Source organism: Seriola dumerili, unplaced genomic scaffold (genome assembly GCF_002260705.1).
Source record: "Seriola dumerili isolate Sdu_G_001 unplaced genomic scaffold, Sdu_1.0 BDQW01000073.1, whole genome shotgun sequence".
Classification (NCBI taxonomy): domain Eukaryota; kingdom Metazoa; phylum Chordata; class Actinopteri; order Carangiformes; family Carangidae; genus Seriola; species Seriola dumerili.
This window is the reverse complement of record NW_019174328.1, coordinates 4076055-4097186: the sequence shown is the minus strand read 5'-3', so window position 1 is coordinate 4097186 and position 21132 is coordinate 4076055. Positions and strand designations below refer to the sequence as shown.

Below are 21132 nucleotides of genomic sequence, written 5' to 3'. Positions count from 1 at the left end.
TACTTTCCCACTTCCCATGCTGGGGACGTGGAAATCACTTTGTGGCACTCACAAGATATACCAGGTAATACTTGTTAGACGAATACATTCATTGTCGATTGCAGCCCTTTCATGGGATTTGCTAGGGAAAAATCTAGAGCTCATCAGTTATGATAAAAATGATTGATGCATATTTAGGACTTAAGATAAATTTTTTATCCATTCAAAATGTTTAAATTCAACCATATCCATAATATTAGAAATAGACAGCAGTGACAATAAGGACCAGGAGCTAATATGAGCCGCAACTGGTTAGACCCCATTTGTATCCACTAACTGAGTTATAACAGCCTTGGTTATTAAGTAAACCAGTGTGTTTCACAATCAGTCACAGTCACTGTTTGGAACAAGAACAACAAAAGTGATAGTGGCTGTGTTTCTGATTGAGGTGAGGTGTGTTCTGTTCTTCAGGATCTCACCTGCTCCTCTGTGATGAGCCCTGGGTGTGTGTGTGCCTTGCCGCTGGTGTAGTGCAGAGGCAGGCTCTGACACAGCTGTCCGAGCAGCATGGCCACTTCCTTCATGCTCCGCCAGCAACATACCAGCACCATCTGGGCTGTCACCCTGTAGCCCTCACCGCCTGGAGCCAACACATACACCCACAGTGACACACACATGAAAAAAATGACATTGGAAAAGTTTGATCATCTTTTGGTTCATTATCTAATAATTTTAACTAAAAGATGCAGTTGTCTTATTATGTAATGTACCACATTTTGGCCTTATGTTCAATGTAAACCATAACAAGTCACATAATGTGCCTGCTTTTGTTGTTCATGTTAGGTCACATTAGTTACACTCACTGAACACACACATACACCAAACCATTTTATTTTCCTTATCACAGTGACATCACAGTCATGTAGTTAATCATTCATTAAGTTGTCTCAGGGTGACTGACTGAGCATCATGTAAATATATCACACAAAAAACGCTAAACACTGCCCCCATGAGGACCCCGGTAGTACTCCACTCACAAGCAGTGGTGATCTGCTGGTTTCACTGACTCAATCTGACAGAGGAAATCGTACCACTGAAACTATTTTGACTAAAGACGCATGGCTTATGCAAATTTAGGCAAATCTTAAAATTAGTGAACCAAAGCTAATATTTAACAATATTTAACAACTACACCTGAGTAAAAGTCTAAAAAAGAAAAAAAAAAGTATATCGCCTGTGTGACATTAAATATAATCAGGGTAATATAATTATCTGTAACTCACCAGTGTCCAGTGATGATATGTGTGTGGTCTGACTCTGTGTGTGATCATCTCCATGGTGTGTGTCCAGCTCTCTTGCACTGGTGAAGAAGTCATTGGTGTCCCTGGGCTGGATCTCCTGCAGGATCCTCTGCAGACCTGCTGACGTCCCTAACCAAACACACGCACAAATAAACATGACTTTTTCTCAATATTTTTTTTTCATAGTGTAAACTTCCATTACTAAATTTGAATGATTCCATCAACTAAACGTTTACTCCTGTCCTGAAAATATGTCAATATTTTGAATTTGGGAATATTTGTGAGATAAAATCTATGTCTGAAAGAAATTCAATTGCGTTTTGAAAAGCGACTCAAATTCCACAGAAAAAATTCCCAACCTTTCAGTGTCTCAAATAAACCCCTAAGTATTTCATTGTATCCAAGAACACATTCATGTTCTGTGAGACCCTTCACTTTAACCTTTTGTTTCCCATTGCATAGTTTTTGGACACAAACCATAATGTCCTCCTGTTGATCACATATTACATTATAATAAAGAGTAAAGTGAAGAGGACAATGTTAAGAATTACAGATACTCAGATTACCTGATTCAGTATCCATGGGGATGAGTCCCTCTGGGGAGGAGCTTTGGACTACAGGGGAAACCACATCCGACATCCTGTAGCACACAGCGATCAGCTCTGACACCAGATATCTCCACTGCTCAGTCTGACTCAAACTCCTAAACACACACATAAACATGCACTTAACACACAAGCAGGAAAACACCACACATGAGCGGACTCAGAGTTTGCGCCGTGAGCTCTCCTCCACTACCAAGAACAGAAAAATTAACTAAAATGGAAGTAGGTTGTTTAACGTGTATATGTCATGGAAATTCTTGTTCTCACTCAGTGTTTAGATGCTGTAGTACAGCTGTGATGCAGTGAGCTCTGCCATACAGAGGATGAGAAGCAGCTGCTTGTAAGAGAGACGACTCTGCCCTCGACACCTCTGACTGCAGACAGCACAGCAAAAACTGAACCACTGTGGACAGAAAGACAATAAAATACAGATGTTACACATCTGATGGTTAGCACATACATACTTTTATTGGGCCTACACATCTGGATCTTACCAGCCAGAGTGTTGAGCTCCAAGATGTGTGTCTGAGACACCTGGGGCAGTGAGGAGGGAGGCTGGAAGTCGAGGCCCTGCTGCTGGGCACAGTGCAGCAGTGCCTGGCTCAGCTCTGGCTGGTGCAAAAGCAGGTTGAGGAGGTGGGCTGCTGTAACGCTGTCAAAAGGTTTAGTGCTGGTGCTGAGGTCAAGAGCAGCCTGAAGGACCAAACGCATCCTCTCCGGCACCTAACATCACAAAGACCAAGGAGATATCAACAAAATACTAGTACAGTCTTAAGATTCAACATTTAACATTTTTAATTCTTTTTTTTTAATAAACAGCTCGTGTTTGGAATATTAACCTGTAGCCCTACAGCTGATGGAGGGAGTTGTGGTAGCAGCGATGAGGCCAGCTGTTTGACTTCCAGGAAGTTGCTGGCAACAGCGTAGAGGACGTTCTGAGCATGCTCAGAGGTCACAACCTCACCGAGGGCAAACGCGTCAGACTCTGAGGACAACCAAGAGGTAGAGGTGAAGAAACACAGGAGGTGACAGTGAGTGACAAGAGGTAGAGCATACGCTGAGACAGCTGGATCATAAGGCTGGCATCACAGTAAAGAGATTGACCAGTAATGGACAAGCTGCTGGTTCAGGCAGCAACAGAAAGATGGATTCCAGAGCTGTGAGTTGGCCAATGAAATGTGCCAAGTGTTATCACTAAGGTGCCCTTGAGTAAAGCACTGAACTCAAAACTGCTCTGAATGTGTTGGCTGAGCATGAACTGTACATACTGTAAGACTAGGAAGACAATGTTCAATTGTCTGGTGTTTTACTGTCTGAAGAAAATAGTCTAAAAGTTGGTGTATGCATGTATGATGACAGTCCAGAACATGTTTCTTGTTTTTTTTGTTTTTTTTGCATTTTAATTATTTGCTGGAAAAATTTCCTTGTCTCCAGTTTAAGAAAGTTAGAAAGGCTGAAATTACACAGTTATTGATTTTCTAGTGATATTATTAAATATCTCTACTTTTGCAATACATTATGTTTCCTATGAAACTATACCGTTAGTAACAGTGGGACCATATTCACTCAGCTGTGATACTTTTTTAAGTTTGTGAGTCATTTAAAACTGTAACTGCTGAGCGTGAAGTGTACCAGTGCTGAAAGTGAAGAGCTGGCCCAGCAGACAGAGGACGTGGAGGGACATGAGGCATTTGGAAAAGGAAGCTCCAGGAAGCAAAACCTCCAGCAGCCTCACACACAGCCAGCGCAGGAACTCCTACATCACACAAAAAATAAACCTTGATTTATTTAAACAAAAAAATGCATTAAAAAAATATCACTATGAGAAAAGTTGGGTGCTGGTTATCCTTAATGGAAACCCTGCATTAAAGGTCCGATATTGTATAAAAGGTAGATTTCCATGTGTTCTTTGATTATAGAGCAGGTCTTGGTTCTATATTAATACTGTGAAAGTATCACACTATCAGTCCACAGAGAAATGCACACAGCCTGTATTCAGAAACTGAGCCTTAAAACCAGCCGTCAGGACTTCTGTAACTTTGTGATGTCTCAATAAAACAGTCACTGCCCTCAACTCTGAGCCAAGCCTGGCCCACCAGGACCCACCATTCAACATTGCAGGATTTGGTTTCTCTTCATGTTTTCCTGTTATCTGCTATATTTTTATTTGATCACTCAGAAAACAGTCAGCCAATCAGAAGAGAGGCTCAGAGCCTCCCTCTCTTCTGATTGGTTAATCGATATGTTGTTCCTGGCGCTCCAGAGAGAAGCCTGAGAGGGGAGATGTAAAACTACATAGATGGTTTTTGGTTCTTTAAACCACAAATATATCCTCTAATGGATATGAACACTTCAAATAAAACCAGAAAAGTGTAAAATATGGGACCTTTAATGTATTGTGTGTGTGGTATACCTTGTAGAGATGTAGTGTGTGTTGGTCTCTGTCTCTCTGCTCCTGGTCTCTTTCCTGACTCAGCCTCTTCTGCAGCAGCTGAGTGCTGTCCTTCACTCTACAAAGTAACTGTGTATTAGAAGATTTAAAGTTTCATTAAGTGATGATTTTGTTGTTTTCATTTAATCAAATATCAAACATTTGTCAGTACTGTGAATCCCAGTTAGAATCAAGATCAATGAGTCGAATAAATCATAATAAAATAATAATAAATAAATAAATAATAAGGACACTGCAACTCCCAGTTACAAGCAAACACAAGCTTATTGTGTGTCACCAGCCCAATATTTCAAATGCAATGAGAATATAAAATGTAATATCTTCGAAGAGCAGTTGACCTTCTTCAGCAGGCTGACTGTCTGCTGTCTGACGCCTGGGGACTGACTATTGAGATTGGGCAGCAGGAAGTGGCGGATCAGGTCCATTTCCTGTGAGGTCAGAACCTCAGTGCTGCGGTGGCTCTCACACACCAAGCCCAAAGCGTCAATCCTCACCTGGGCAGCAAGAAATGATGACACATAAATACGCTGGAAGATATTTGCCACACAACATTCATAAAAAACATAAAATATTCTTACAATATTGAAGAGCTTGAATACACACTCAAAGACAGACACATGCTCACTTGATCATGTTTGTGAATCAGTGCCTGTTGGAGTAGGGAGAGAGGCACCAGACCTCCCCACAGACCCTCCTCTGAGGATGGAACAACACCCTGGGCCCTAGCTGCCCGCAGGCACGTCATCAGAGCTCCCAGTGAACCCCTGCTGCCTGAGGGACCTGACAACACAATAAAAGCAGTATTAACAGAAAGGTTTTACATTTTTCATACTGTCATCACTGTGATACAGAATACTCTCTTTGCTTGTGGCAACAAACATTGCTCTAACTACAATCTTTCAAGCCACAACAGAATGCTCTGTGAGAGTGAGAGACATTAATAAGCGGCAAGTATGACCAGAAGGGAAGAGAGACAGTAGCTGCAGATATATGGGATGTGAATCTGTGTGTGTGTGTGTGTGTGTGGAGACATCTGTGTATTTGTGCCTTTGCCTGTGCTGCAGGGCGGCGTGTCCTGCAAGGCCTGCACCATGTGAGCCAGACTGGAGGGGCTGCAGCGAAGTAGCTTGGGCAGGAAATAGTCAAGGATGTACGTGGTCTGGTCCAGCCTGGCACGGCACAGCACCTGTAGCAGGGGGGTTACCCATGTCTGGTGCCAACGCTCCATCCACTCCTCTGTCTTTCCTGCTGAACCAGCCTCACTCACCAGCTGTGCCTTGTGACTGACAAACAGTCTCTCCAGCAGGTCGCTGGCATAAGGAGCCAGGGTCTGATCACCCATCAAGTCTAGGAGACATGATGGCAGTTGTGGCTGGATGTTAAGCAAGTACCCTGCGCCATAGAGCTCCACCAGGCAGCCCAGGGAGCCGTACTTCCCCCTCATGTGCCACTCTAGTCCCAACAGGCTTTGGGTGAGCTCTGTGATGTAAGAGTCCTTGGTAGGGTCAGGAGTGGAGGGATTGGTTTTCTGATGGAGGAGGAGGAGGTTGTGGAACAGCGAGCGGGTTTGGTGGCGTACTCCGTCTAGTGGGTGCTCCCAGTGAGAGTAGATGTGCTCCAGCAGGTGTCGGTGTAACTCAGAGCCTCCACTGAGGGACTGCTGGAGGTGTGCAGGGCAGGGCTGCGCCTCGCCCTGCAGGCAGTCCAGAACAGCACTACTCCACAAAGTCAGTACCCGAGCCACCACCATTGCCGTACTGGACTCCTTAATACTAGAGCAAAGAAATAAAACATCAGCATGCTTGTAGGTATTCAGACATGCAACATTTTACAGCTGTAGACACACCAGAATACTTCTGAGACACATTTCAATTATGATCTACTTTCCCATGAAGTAAGAGTTTAATTTTAGAATGATCAATTCAAAATGGTGATCAATTTTAACAGTCCTACCTCACATCCAGATCCAGCAGTGTGGTTGGGACCAAAAGCAGCAGCTGCTCCCACTCTGGTCCTAGGAGAGCACCCTTCCAGCTCAACATGGCCAGAACCCCATGACACAGATACAGAGAGACACCTGGCGGGCGATCACTGGTACACAGAGCAACACACCTCTGTTTGACCCACTGAGGGGCCGGGTCCAAGCCCTGGACTGAGCTCAGCAGCAAACTGCACACCTGACACACACAATCCAATGACCAAGAATAGAGAAATATTTAGCTGATTAAGTATCAAAAGTAATTTTTATTATGAGTTTTATAAAGTTATTGGTTAGTAATTTTGGTCATGATGAACAAATCTTTAATTGTTTTACATTCCACTGTTTTTACTGATTTTCCAATATTTAGGTAACACGGCATCTAAATATGGATTTTACTTTACATTCATTTTGAGGCACTACTTTCTGATTTTACATTTGTATTTATGAAGTTAACCACTTACTCAAGTTTATGCAGGTGAGTTTTATGTGGTATATTTTACATTTGGTGTGTTATAAATCAGTGTCTTCAGAGCATATTGTGCACATGATAAAATGTCCAAAATCCAGAACATTTAATTCTTAACTCACCACAGAAGCTACTTCATCTCCAGAGCCCATGACGGACCTGATCAATAACACTACAGCCATGCCGGCTGTACTCTGGACTGACTGGATGAACTCCTCTAGAGGCAGAGAGAAGAAAAGAGGAGAAAATGTGAGAATGTGAGAAGAAAGTATGTGGGTATAATACTTAAGCTTAAAATTTCACTCATTCAAAAGTGTGGGGTGTTAATGACAAACAAAAATTCTTCATCTATATTAGTGGAGGCCCCAGTGATCACCACTGCACTCCATCTACTCAAGCTGCTCAGTACAGTATTATTGTTTGTATTCATGTTTGTTTTATTCTACAGTTATCGGCCAATAAATGGAATCATCATTTCACATGCAAAAATGTTCAGAAAGTTCCCTGAATGAGTATTGATAAGACAATTTAAGAAATCCAAAGTGAGGACACCAATTAGATTTACAGTGAACACAGCTATAAAGAAATCTGATTGTACATGTGGGCCTGTGGATGGCAGAGAAATATATATCCTCTTCTTATGCAAACATCATTCAAAATGAGAAAAAATAAACCAAGATTAAGACAGCAGCTAATGCTTACCCTGCACTGCACGGTTATTCAGACTCATGTTTTCTTTAGGTTTATAGACTAATGGGCATATCACTATATCTATATCACTGGCTAGATCTTGAAAACAAGACAGTATTAGATAGATTATCCCAAGTATCATGAAAATGTAATTTGATTCCAAACAAATACTGAAACACTTGGGGGCACTAGGAATGTGCAGAGTCTCTGTGTACCCAGACTTCAACACTCTGCTCTAAGTATTAGATTTATAGACTTATATTGATGGATATTGATGGATTTCTTTGGGGGTAGGGCTGCACAATATGCAAAAAAAATCATATTGCAATTATATTGGCAGATATTGCGATTGGGATGGTCATTTCTGCTTTTCAATTTCACTTAAAAAAAAATAATTGATGATGGGATTTTTGTTGGGTCTTTTACCAAACAAACATGTTCCTCTGTTTGTGAAGAATATGATTTGTAGGCCGGGGCACCTCTGTAGCACCACAACAATGTTGTGACACACTTTACCTTTCTCAGAAAAATTGCAGCTCCTGCGATTTGGATATTGCACTTGGCAATTTTGCGATTTCAATTATATTGCGATTAATTGTGCAACCCTTTTTGGGGGTATGTTTACCAGTATATTACTTCTTTGGCTTATGTTATATCCTTAAAACCAGTGCATCCGTCATGAGTATAAACCACCTTTTATTTATCATGTTTACTTTTACAGCAGGTTTCCACAGTACACATTCTGTTTCTTACCATCAGTGAGGATGTGTATGTAACAGCTCAGGTGGCTGCTTAGTGTGTCCTCCAGCTCGCAGTGATTGTGTTCAGCCTGCAGGGCAGCACTGATGGTCTCTTGGGATCTCTGGACTACCAGCATGGAGGTCTTCACTGCGGCCAGACAGGACTGCATCAACTTGGCCTGGGCAATGTGACGGCCTGCTAGACCACTTGGAGAACAGCAGGGGGCGACAGAGACACAGTTATCAACGACAAGACACACACTATGAATATCAGGGTCGTCCTGGTTCCCTCATGTATCTACATAAGAACTGGCTAATTAGAGTGTAGTCAGACAGAGCAGAAAAGAATCACATCCAGGTGTAAATGCACCCATAAACCCAAGGTAATATAGCCACAATAGTAGTTATTTGGGTTGAATAACATATACTGTCAGGCATGTGACATATGCAACAATTTATGTCATGACAAGGAAAAAACGACATTGACATCCAATAATACTGAGACACGATCAAATATCAAGTGTAAATCTAAGTAAAAGATATCGAAGAAGACGTGTTTTAAATTAGGAGGTTTTGCCAAAATCACTATTTTAATCACATTACTTACACAAGTTGCTTTAGGCATTAAAATAAAGCTCCTTATAAAAATAAAGACCAGGACTGTGGAGTATGTCTCTATACCTGTTCTGATGAAGGTATTCACTCAGTCCCTTGTGAAGGAACTGCAGTACTACACAGAGGAGAAGAGAGAGAATGTGACTAAAAGAAAACTGAGTCTTTTCTCAAAATCAGACATTACTGACATACAGACACTAACCTTCAGGCAGCAGTTTGTTTATGCATCTCTCACCTGGAGATAGAGGCAGTTAGTTAGGGGGTTATTTATTTAACTAAATAAAAGGAGATACGATTTATCTGATATATCTAGTGATCAAAAGTAGAACAAATCTGCAGTAAATGCAAATACGAGCAATATCCCACTTACCAAAAGGGAAGCCATCCAAAAAGGCAGTGATGGTGTCTACAATATGTGGATATTTGTCTGATTGTGTGTTGGACAGCCAGTCAGACAAGCATGCACACAAACAGTTTACAGTCCGCTCCTGTAACCAGGCTGGTACTGAACCCAAGGCACTGAGGACAAGGAGTGACACAGACACGATATTTATTGCAGAACCAAAGAATATACTGGAAACGCAGACAGGAAAATGAGAAGTTTTTTAATGAACTGACAAGGTCAAAACTCACAGACTGCCACCCAAACCTCCAAAAATTATATTCTTAATCTTATTCGTAAAGATCTATATTCTAAGTTTAAGCAGCTCATTATATCAGACACAGAAAATGACAGATTAAGTTGAAGATATAGTGGTAAAGAGAAATCAAAGTGTTCTCCTGAAATGACAGATATGTTGGTGGTAGATTTTATGGTTAGTATCTGTTTACATTGATTTGGAGTCTTGTTTGTTCGACAAGGATTTAGGTTCCAGGATTTAAAAGACTGAAGGACCAGTTCTTCCCACTTGCCTTTGGAAGGCAGAAAATAAAATCTGTGATGCTCAGTGGTTGCCTCCCTAGCAATTGACCACAGAAGTTCTCTGATGGGCTGAATGCCTACAACTTATTTACTTGAACAGATATGTTTCAAATTAAATGAACATTAGAACTTAGCTGTGTACCTGGCGATGGCTCGTCGTAGGGGGTTCTTGGCCTGCAGGGAGGTGTAAACCAGAGCCAGGGTATGTAGACAGGCGTCAAGAAGAGCACCATCCTGCTGATCTTCACTCAGCGCCTCCAACTGGGACCCTGCCTGATGCGGTATGGACACAGACACTGGTCATATACTGTGTAGCCTACTCTGCTCTATCCACTAAACATTAAGTTTGTTAAATACTGAGAAGTTACACATTAATCTTCTTGTCATTAACCTTTTTAACCAGCTGGATCTGCTGCACCGGTTCTGTCAACTCCAAACAGCACTGCAGGGTCTGGGCCACCTGTCTGACTCCATCCTCTCCACCATTCACAGAGAGGGACGCTAAGAAAGACCAAGACACACACATTGCTCAAGATTAAATGCAATGACACGTAACATGTAGTGGATGGTTTCATTTACCACTGCCCTAGTTTGCTCATCAGTAGTTTGGCCTCATTACCGATCAGCTTGTGCAGTTTCTCCTCGTCCAACGCCACAGCCTCTACTTTGGCTGTCTTCTTCTTCACCACCATAACTCTGCCCTGTGTAAATAGCACCATCAGTGAAATCATTTCCATGACTGCATGAGCATTTTGAGTGCATGTCCAACTATCTAAAATATGGCTTGGTTATAAAGAATACAAAGTGGAGTCTCACACCTTTTTAAACCTGAGCAGAACACTGACTCTTCACATCTTTAATGGTCCCTTTGGATATTACTACTCACCTGGTATTTACAAATTAGCAGTTTTTCTTTGCACATCACCCCCAGCTCCTCTCTCTCTCCCTCCTCTCTCACACACACAAATACACACATAGCAACTTTATGTACACCCTTTCTAAGGTATTTCGCTTTACCTTGGCTAAAAGTCCTGCTGCTACTAGTGTTAGCCAACTATGGCTAGCTATCTAGCACCGACTCTACGTCCCAAATTAAAAAGCGAGACGGACACATTAAACACCGCAACAATACAACAGCTGAATTCTCAAAAAAGACCCGAACAGCTTAATGAAGATGCTAAATTAAATATAATCAACATTCACCTCAGTTGAGCATGTGGTTTACTTGGAGTCCTGCTGCTTCAGCTGGTAACTGTAACTAACGTCAAGCGCGAGGATAAAAACCTTTCTTTTCCGGAAGAATTTTTCAGAATAAAATATCCCATACAGAAATGTGTTATATCAAGAGTGATGTTGCTGTAGTCACCTGTGAAGGGATACTTAGGGGATACATTATTATCACATATATACATTCTCTAAATATATGAAGATTTACGTTTATAACATGTATACAATACCCAGTGTAAATTACATTTACAAACTGTATATTGAAAATATCTATATTAATTTTTATATGGTATGACATTTTGCATATATGTAAACAATATATCTAATTTATATATACAAGTTTATCAAGACAACATACAGATAAAAATTCTATATGCTTATACATGTTTTTCTTACTAATTTCTCATTAATTTTAAACCGATTCCTATTCTGGGAAACTGGTTTCGGAATATTGGAACCAAACCCACTGTATATAATATCAATGTATATTGATAGGCTTTGGGATGGATATATATCTATGTAATATATGTATGGGCTTGGCATATATGTCAATATTTGAAATTGTTCCCATTTATTATAAGTTTCATATATTTTTTTAAAATATGTTTTTATTTTATGTGTACATATATTTCATATATGGAAATTAATTATATGGACATGTGTTAGAGTTGTTAGATTGAAATACATCTTTTGGTAGAAAACGTGGTTGAACATACTTTATTTATAAAACTTTCCTAGTTTCCTGTATTGTTCTCGGACACTTGACACAACCATGTTCCATGCTGCACACGTGAAACGTCATTTCCGACAAATAGTTAGAGACCGCCCTCAGAAACTCATCTGTCCATAAAATAGCGCTCCAGATTTTTATTGGTGAAGATTACATGTCAATCAATCTCAGACTTCACGGTTCCGCTAAGCAGAAAAACGCTCACAAAGTCTATGATTGGACGTATTTCACGAAGCCACACCCTCTAAATCCAACCCGTTTCCAACTTTTGCCTGAGAGCTGAAATGAAAACCTCTAGGAAAGAGACCAATTCACAGCTTTTACTCATGAATTAGGACTTCCTCCACAGGAATAATAATAAACACACAGACGCTGGAGTCGACATGGCGTGAAGTCGCTCGTAAGGTCTACATCAGTATTTTCACAGGTAAGTCGAGAAACTTTGATGGAAATAGATGTTTTTTAATTAAATACGAAACGACGAAGAGTTGTGTATCTAAGTGACGGTGTAGCTAATGGTCTCTTTTTAAAGTAAGAAAGATTTAAACGGTGTTTTTCATTCTCTTGGGAAAAGTTAACACTAAACCTTTTAGAACTGAATACTAGTTTTATCACTTGGCCACTGTTGGTATAACAGTGATGGTTTTGTGGAGAAAACTCATGAATGTGATTACAGTTTTCTAATAAAGTGGTACTATTTTTGTCTTTTGCTATCTGGTGTTTTAATTTAGAGTTGGTTTTATATCTGTGGCACTAAAGTTTAGAAAGTTAGACACCAAAATATTAATGTTATTTATTTATAAATTGTAGATTAAAGGTCAAGTTATTCTTGTGATGTCACAGTAAACTTAAATACATATCCCATGATGTACTGTTGAATCTATAAATTTTATTCAAAGCACCACAAAACAAATAATGAAACTTTTTGCCTCAGAGGGGCTTATTATGAACTACTTCACCTCAGTTTACTCACCACCATGATTCAGCCCTCTGATAGGAGCACCACTAGTGAAATAATTTCCATGACTTCATGAGTGTTTATCTAAAACATGTCCAACATATAACAGTCTGAAGAATGTATTAGTCACAGGAAATACAACATGGAGGTTAAATTTAATAATAAGCTCTCATACCTGTGAACACTGAGTCTTAAAGATCATCTGAATACTAAAAGATTTTGGGGGAATTCTTTGTTTAGAAAATTAACAGACTAACTATACCTTAAAATACACATGGCCTGAATGTTTAGTGTACTTTGCTTCCATTTTATCATTTTTCTTCACAGTTCATTAAGGAGAAGTGGATTATCTTCACACACTGTAAACTTTAAATACATTAACAGAGGGTAATGGGGTCTGTATTTCTTTAATGGCCCGCTGCAGCACCACTCCAGACCCAAACACAGAGAAGTGCTCATGCATCACATTCTGGTTCACTGTCTCTGCACACTGACACTGACTTTACTCAACAGGAAGTGGGAGAGAAAGGGAGACAAAGAAACTCTGACAGGGTTCAGGCGTTAAATGGCCTTTAATGTTTTCCACCAACCACATCCTTTTATCACCACTGTGGAATGACGCTTGGAGGAGAGGGAACAGATGAGTGTGCAGAATCTGCATCTGTCCCCTGTTACACCGATTTGACTAATACTCTCATAGCATCTTATTAAATTCTACAAAACATACTGTATACATACAAGGAAACAAGAGTGAATTAACTTCTCAAAAGATCAACTTATGGTACTGTTGCAGCAAATAATAATAAATAAAAATACTTTTAAGAAATTAACAATAACAAAGGCTCTATATGTAATAATAAGATGTATATAATAAGATTATCATGTTAAGTTAAACAATAAAACTCTTTCAACTAAAGCTTTAAGGGTGGCTATACAGAAAAGTCATAGTAAAACTAAAATAGGCCTCATTAGGCATATTTAAAAAGCTTTAAATTAGCACCTTAAAGTGTCGGTTGACAAAGAACCCTGGTATAAGATATTATGTATATATATCTGTTAATATCTATATCTGTAATACTACATGAGAACTATCATATAAAAAAAAAATCCATAATTCTTATGACATAGTTTTCTATTGGTATTTGCAGGCTTTATCCACATGTGTCATATTAAATTCCTTCCCATAGTCATTTACGCTGTTATGTTTTGTTGGGTGAGAGCTTCTTTTTTTTCTTGCCTTCGTCAGTGTTTACCACAGCAAACAAGCAACAGAAATAAGCCTGTGGAAACCAGTTTATTGCCTCCCTCTACACATGTTTGTAGTCTCTTTGTGAGGAGGCCAGGCTGGTAATGAGAGGTTATTACTTAGAAGAGAAAGCCAGGCTTTCTATCCTCCTCCTCCTCCTGCTGCTGCTGCTGCTGCTGCTGCTCTCCTTCATCAGAGATCCTCATCGCTCTCTGTCTCTCTCGTGCTCACTCCTCCTCTCTGTGTTTACCGACTGTTTTCCCTGGAAAACGTGATGCAAGTATGTCCCAGGGTGGGTGTTGAGGTGTTTTGGAGCAACTGTGATGTTTTACTGTTTGGCCAAGCTTAGTGATACGCCCACTGCTCACACTGGTCCAGCTGGGCTCGACCCTGGAATATTTCAGGTGATGGCTGGTGGCAATACATCTATACAACAACAATCCCTCTTTCTGTGTGTGTGTGTGTGTGTGTGTGTGTGTGTGTGTGTGTGTGTGTGTGTGTGTGTGTGTCAAATATATGAAAACATTTGATTCATTTCATGTTATTTAAAGAACTGATCAATTCTGCACTCAACACAAGTGTGCATCAGTCCTCCCCTGAGCTTCAGTGCAGACAACCAGCACCGGGGATTAGAATAGCAATAGTAATCAGTCATTCATACTGCGGAGGTGCCTTTAAGCAAGACTTTGAATCCGAACCAGCTTCAGGGACGTTTGTCTTTAGCTGACCCTGATCCTTGATCCTTCAGGAGGAGGAAATGAAAAGTGAATTTTCCCACAGGAAACCTCTAGGAGATTGCTGTATTATTATGTACATATATTTACTCTCTGTCTCTCTGTCTCACTGACTGCCGTGTGTGTGTGTGTGTGTGTGTGTGTGTGTGTGTGTGTGTGTGTGTGTGTGTGTGTGTGTGTGTGTGTGTGTGTGTGTGTGTGTGTGTGTGTTACAGAGGGTCAGCCGGTATGGCGGATGGGGAGGAGGCCATGAGCCAGGAGGACTGGAAGGAGAAGTGTATGGTCCTGGAGGCTCTGCTCATGAAGTTCAGAGTGCAGATAATCAAGATTCGAGAACTCACCGCTGACAAAGTTGGTTCAAGTAAACTTCATTCTGTTAATCAGTTAATGACGAAATTCATTCTCAGTGCATATGACTGAGAATCTGTGTTCGAATGGTGCGAGAAGTGAGAAAATGATTCATATGGTGCCAAGTTTGAATTTTGTGGGAAAGTGGATTGTAAAGCTGCCGTACAGGTGGGAGGTCTGTACAGCAGTTTGTGTTTATACAGAACGGGTGCTTTCCATGAGCTAAAATGACATCTCTGACTTTCATCTCTTCCTCACATCTTATGTCCTCCCAGCAGGGATGCGAGATGTGAGGAAGAGACGTGATTGTAAACGAAATCTCACTCACTCACTCCAGAGTCATTTTTGACGTAAATCAGCATCTCAACTGTCCTGAAAGAAAAACGGCTCAGGCCTAATGACTGCTGCTTAATTACTGATTATGAATCTATTGCAAGTCTGTGCTGAAAGAAATGACACCAACAAACAATTAAGATTTGTTTATGAACAGAAATAAGAACAGAAAAGATGTAAAGGAGGAAAAAAAAAACATAAAAATGCTGAGAATAAAATCTGTATCTGGTTTGTAAAAGGCAGGTAAAGTGAGTCTGTGTCGATGTACAGGACAAATGTTTGGTGCCGAGATGCACGTGAAACAGAACATAAGATAAGAAGAAGAAAATGAAAGTCTTTTGGATGATAAAGACATTTAACAACATAGGATGCACTGCTGGTCCTGTAGTTTGAGTAACCCACAGCATCACAATGCAGTTTAAACAGCAACCAGCCGTTCCTTTTACTACCCCATCTCATCAGATAACCAATCACTAAACTAATTCATTGAGCTTTGACTGATGAGACAAAGGGAGCAGTGCCACCTACACTAAATCAAACTTTGGCCATATTGTTTCATAGGATGAGATCTGAGAAGAAAATTTAACATGTGTTCCTTATAAGCACAGGAAGACATCCACATTCAGACAGAGAGATGTGGTGTGTCTGGTGGGTACAGAGCAGCCCGTCCCTCCCAGCTGGCCGACACTGGGCTGGCCCAAACTGTTCAGTGGCCTAGATCTGAAGCTGCTCTCCAGGGATGCTGATTAGAGCTCTAATGTAAACAGCAGTCTGACCACAGGGCTCCGCCACGCACTGCATGATGGGATTGACCCAGCTCCAGTCAATTACAGAGTCAAAGTAAGCTCAGCTGGATGGCAAAACAAACTCCTGGAGAGACTTGGAAGAAAGATTTCGGTGGGTTTCTGCATCCATCATAGCACATGTGAAAGTCTCTGCTAGATATTTTGGGCCTCATCCATCCTCTTTGACAGGTTGAATTCAACTACATTTAAAGCAATTTTCCCCTCAGCATCATAACAAAACACCACTAAAAACAGAACTATGCTACAACTATAATGTTATATAATTCACCTCAACTTTAATCTTAGTTTAGAGCTGAGCTGCCTTGTCTGTCTCTGTGCTGAGTTTAGATGTCAAGAAGTGTCATGGTACTTTGAAATGGCTTTGTTAAAGTAGGGTCACCACCTCGTAGCCTTTAGCCTGATTTACTGGTGTAGTGATTTCCTCAGTGCGCCGTAGTATGTGCTAAATTTGGAAGATCACTGATTTAGTTCCCAAGGATCCAGGGTTCAACCAGAGTTCAGCAGAATTTCGGGAACCAGTAGTGACAAAAATATTTTTTAAATGAAGACAGGGACTACAGATATGATGTGCTGATACTCTTTTTGTATTTATCATCAGAAGAATTCAGTTGAATATTATTTGGGTAGGATGAAAAAGCCTCCAGTTCTCCAGGAGACACGCCATTAATAATACAGTAAACAAATCTGCAAAGTGTCACATCAGAATGAATTCATGTTAAGGCATCCCATTGACCACTACAATAATCAGTCTTACTACCACTATTTACTATCCATCATATCAGAGGTGAATGAAACTGAATGGTCATATCAGATTTTTTTTTAAAAGTCCAAAATCACATATATGTTGTGGATTCATGCAAACATGATGTTTTTGCTTGTTGTAGAATGACCCCTCGCCCTGTGCTCACTGACCTCCCGATGCCGTGAGCTCATCATGTTAACATTCAGACCCCTGCTGATGTTTTTTCTCTGCTGTGGCTCCCACAGCCGGAGCTTGTTGTTTTAAAGCTGTGCGGGGGCGTACGTACATCACGGCAAAATCCCCCTAATATCTCACTGTGTGTGTGTGTGTGTGTGTGTGTGTGTGTGTGTGTGTGTGTGTGTAAAAGGATGATTAAGAGAAGTTATTGTGAGTGGAGGTTGTTGAGGATGAAAAACCAGCAGGTTGCTGTCCATTCATTGACCGAGCTGCAGCATTACTGTGCTGCAGATTTACAGAGGGAGTTCAGTGTGTATAAGATGAGTGTGAAGTTCAAGACTCCTCATGATCCTACAGTGTTATTTGAGAAAGTTATTTGAAATGAAAAATGTCATTACTTTGAAAGTATTTCCCCTATTACGACAAATAACTTTCTGTAGGAGCCATAAGGAATGTTTTGTTGGAAAATATAGATCCATGGAGAGTGGAGTCATTTTTAACCTGACACCAGCAGCAGACTTTGTTTTAAAACCAGATGATTTGCATTAGAATCAAGTACAATTATGTCACACCAGTGGCAGATTCTGTACTATTACTACTACTTCTCTACTGCTTTTTATTACATTCGTACATTTGTAAATGAGATTTAATAAAATGTGATCAAATGATTTGTTAAGATGGATATTGTTTGTAGTGACAGCACCTTTTTAAACATCATCTAGATCAAAAACTCTATGTTTTCTTTTAAAATCTGTTGGTTATTGAATTTATTTTGAAATGTCAATTAATCAGTCGGATCGAGTAAACTTGAAATGAGTTACATGACTCCAGGTAAACTTGGCAAACTGCTGAAATCCTAGAAAGCCTGTGTGACGGCATGGAGAGAGGAAGAAAAAGGAAAAGAGAAAAAAAATGAAGCCTTGTGTATAGAGCCGCCCAAGGGAGGAAATACCCAGTTCAGTAAATAGTATTTGTGTGTGTTAGCATTTGTGTGTTGCACAGGAAGTGAGTTTGCAATCTGAAGTACTCGCTCAGTCAGTTATTCTGTGTGTGTGTGTGTATACGTATGTACACAAGACCAGTCGATTTCATGTAGAAGCAGCTTTAACTTTCAGAAAGTGAAAAGTGATGGTGGTGTGTGTGTGTGTGAGGGTGGGAAGGTGGGTGGGTGGGTGTGTGGGTGCAGTTATTTGGGAGGGGACGTTAGTTTTGGCAAGCGAGGCCTCCAGCTGTAACAGTAGGCTACACATCTCTCGGTGGAGACAAAGAGACCGTGTGTGTTATATTTTCTGTTTCTGTCAGCCTCCCCGCTTCCGACCTAGTGCACTCGCTGACATATTTAATTCCATCCGTCTGCCTGTGTTTCTCTATAAGAACAACTGTGAATCTAATCCCTTTAAAAAAAGATATCAGCACTTTGAATCTGATTAAATGATAAATGAAGAGATCCCAGGTGTTTCATACCACCTTCCTTTATCATCATCTTTAATTATTTCCAATACAGTGGCGGAATATCAGAGCTTTTATTAATACAGTGTTGAATAAATACCATTTAAAGGATAAATCTGGTGTTATTCCATGTTTTCTTGCTGTCAACAAATCCCATGAGAAGACCAAAATCAACAATGTGCAGTTGTATAATCTGCATAATAAATTGTATAATTTTTTTTTTTTTACGCTAAATCATTTCCTGTAGTTTTTTAGAAAATGTTATTGAAACAGGAGTAAATTGTGCATTTGTTGCTGACTCTTTTCAGCCACAGATTAATACACAGTTGGTGCAGTCGTGAGAATTTGCACCAGCAAAGCTACTGTATGTATGTGGGAATAACTTCAAATAGATTACAGTACAGTTCATAATAATGAAGGAACATCTCAGTACAACAGTGTGGCTCAGTGATGTGTTTTTATTGATCATGGAGCTCGTCGCCACAGAGAAACAAGATACACACACCAGACCTTTGGGCCTTTTCATGAAATATAATGACAATAAGAAACATATAGAAGATCACCCCTACCTGTCCTTTAGGTGGGAGGCTGCACCCTTAAGGACACACACAATGCACACTCATATATATCCATACTGTAGACGCAGACCATAACCGAAAGGGGTTGGGGGACATACTCTGGTCTGGTGTTCAACTCTGATTGATCCCACATTTAGAAAGAAACAAAACGTCCTCCCATGTGGTGGGCGGGGCTTACTGGCCATATGGACCAGTCATGTGTCAGATCAGACGTGTCAGTCACAGTCAACAGGTTCAAAAACAGGATCAAGTGCATCACCTGGATGTCAAGAATCGAACCTAAACTGTGTTAGGCGAGAAAGATCAAAATGTGAAAATGACAAAGCAACACACACACACGCACACACACACACACACACTTAGGCCTGCCCTCCTCACTACTCACAAACATCCGCTTGCAATTTTCATCTCAAGCTGCTCAGTCATCACCACATAGACGCCTCCGGCTAACCTTAAGTTACTCAGACTTTTCCTTGCTCTTCACACAGATGTTGCTTTTCTTCATTCATGTCCATGTTTTCATGTGTATAGCCACGTGTTGGTAAATTTGCCCCGTGAGTCTTGTTTTTGAGGTGCGTTTATCCCTCAGTTTGTCCCCAGTTAAACATACTCGACAATTAACAAGTCTAAACTAGACTTTTAGGGCATTGGTGTGAGACTCAGTCCTAACTAAAGCTATATTTGATTCATCTACTTGGTGTTAAACCTGTGTAATTGTAGGTGAACACTACGGGTCACAGGGGCTACAGAAAGAAGCTTTGTGAGCTGGCTGTCTGGCTGCGGATGGAGCGATGGGGGAGGGATGGATGGAGTTCAGGGGGAGGTTGGCCACAGAGCGCCAGTTGTGGAATTCCAGGAATGGAAGTTGAACTGGAGTCTGGATCTGAAGAGGGAATTGAGTGCAGAGGTGATGGAGCATTGTTTGGAGGTTATGGGGGCTGAGGGAGAGGAGAGAGGTCACGTGTGTGTGTGTGTGTGTGTGTGTGTGTGTGTGTGTGTGTGTGTGTGTGATGGTGTGTGTGTGTGTGTGTCAGACGAAGACAGTGAAGCAGTAGGCGTAGTCGTATGTGAGTGTAGGGGGCAGGTAATGAGCCATATAACTCTAAAACTTGAAATGACCACAACATAAACCTTAACCTCTCATTGGTCATCTCAACTGAGCTGCACAGGATGCGACACAGACCTGACTCACCCTATATATAACATACACAACGAGCAAAACAGACACACACTTGCACGCACGGTCTGATACGCAGGAGAATATCCTCATCATCATAGACATCGTGGACGTGCGTTTACGTTTTTTTTTTATATGTTGTTATGTCTGGTGTGTGTGTATGAGACCGAGTGTGTGTCGTCTCCAGATGCAGCCTACAGAGTACATGCCCTGTAATTAACAAGCTGTTCTCTGCCAGATGCTATATCTGTTGTTGAGAGAGGCGCATGTGGTTTGTGGTACAGAAGAGGATCTATATAGAGGAGAGAGAGAGAGAGAGAGAGAGAGAGAGAGAGAGCGTGTTTGCTTGTTTGTGAGGAATATGAACTTTTTTCATGTCTGCTTTTGATCAGTACTCAAGTCTTAACTGAACTTTTTTTTCAAAGTGAAAGGTTCAGATAGATTCACGCAGAGCCGTGTATCGATGCTGTTGTTGTATTTGTCACTTCAGTTCAGTTTTTATCAGCACAAAAGGATGAATTTCCGTCACGGTATCTTCAAAACCAGATGTGAAAGTACTCAGATTCCACTGACACAATAAATCATATTCTCCCAAAATCACACTGCAATGACAAGTGGAGCAGTAAAGGCCTCGCTCCCACTTTGGTCCAGAAAATGCTGTGCAGTGGAAACAGTGAGCGTCTCCTGCAGGGTGTGGCTGCTTTTGGACTGAGCTGGGTCCACTCCTTCTGGTCTCTGGAAGTTAACATACGCAGGGGAAAACTGGAGCACGGCCATGCCAGGCTCCAACGGCCGCATCCAAATCAAGGCCAGATACACTTCTTTTACTCCTCACAGGAGTTCACACATAGTTTGGACAAGAACCAGAACAGAATC

The 21132-nt window shown here is 40.9% G+C and overlaps 2 protein-coding genes across 2 annotated transcripts in view; one reads left to right on the top strand and one right to left on the bottom strand.

Annotated features, from left to right (window-relative positions):
• Positions 1-11016, bottom strand: part of thada (THADA, armadillo repeat containing) — a 93833-nt gene extending 82817 nt beyond the window's left edge. Inside the window, exons 1-21 of the mRNA XM_022744001.1 lie at positions 10955-11016; positions 10371-10452; positions 10143-10252; positions 9894-10024; positions 9200-9348; positions 9032-9064; positions 8896-8944; positions 8228-8421; positions 6907-7001; positions 6291-6514; positions 5391-6109; positions 4963-5117; positions 4676-4831; positions 4299-4406; positions 3518-3641; positions 2725-2870; positions 2380-2608; positions 2153-2288; positions 1847-1983; positions 1263-1409; positions 459-619 (exon numbers count right to left, since the gene is read on the bottom strand). Of these exons, the coding sequence (XP_022599722.1) occupies positions 459-619; positions 1263-1409; positions 1847-1983; positions 2153-2288; positions 2380-2608; positions 2725-2870; positions 3518-3641; positions 4299-4406; positions 4676-4831; positions 4963-5117; positions 5391-6109; positions 6291-6514; positions 6907-7001; positions 8228-8421; positions 8896-8944; positions 9032-9064; positions 9200-9348; positions 9894-10024; positions 10143-10252; positions 10371-10443 (3276 nt within the window). The 5' untranslated portion in view covers positions 10444-10452; positions 10955-11016. The remainder of the gene's footprint in view (positions 1-458; positions 620-1262; positions 1410-1846; positions 1984-2152; positions 2289-2379; positions 2609-2724; positions 2871-3517; positions 3642-4298; positions 4407-4675; positions 4832-4962; positions 5118-5390; positions 6110-6290; positions 6515-6906; positions 7002-8227; positions 8422-8895; positions 8945-9031; positions 9065-9199; positions 9349-9893; positions 10025-10142; positions 10253-10370; positions 10453-10954) is intronic.
• A 1014-nt stretch (positions 11017-12030) lies between these two features.
• Positions 12031-21132, top strand: part of plekhh2 (pleckstrin homology, MyTH4 and FERM domain containing H2) — a 31771-nt gene continuing 22669 nt past the window's right edge. The window contains exons 1-2 of the mRNA XM_022744000.1: positions 12031-12135; positions 14862-14997. Of these exons, the coding sequence (XP_022599721.1) occupies positions 14875-14997 (123 nt within the window). The 5' untranslated portion in view covers positions 12031-12135; positions 14862-14874. The remainder of the gene's footprint in view (positions 12136-14861; positions 14998-21132) is intronic.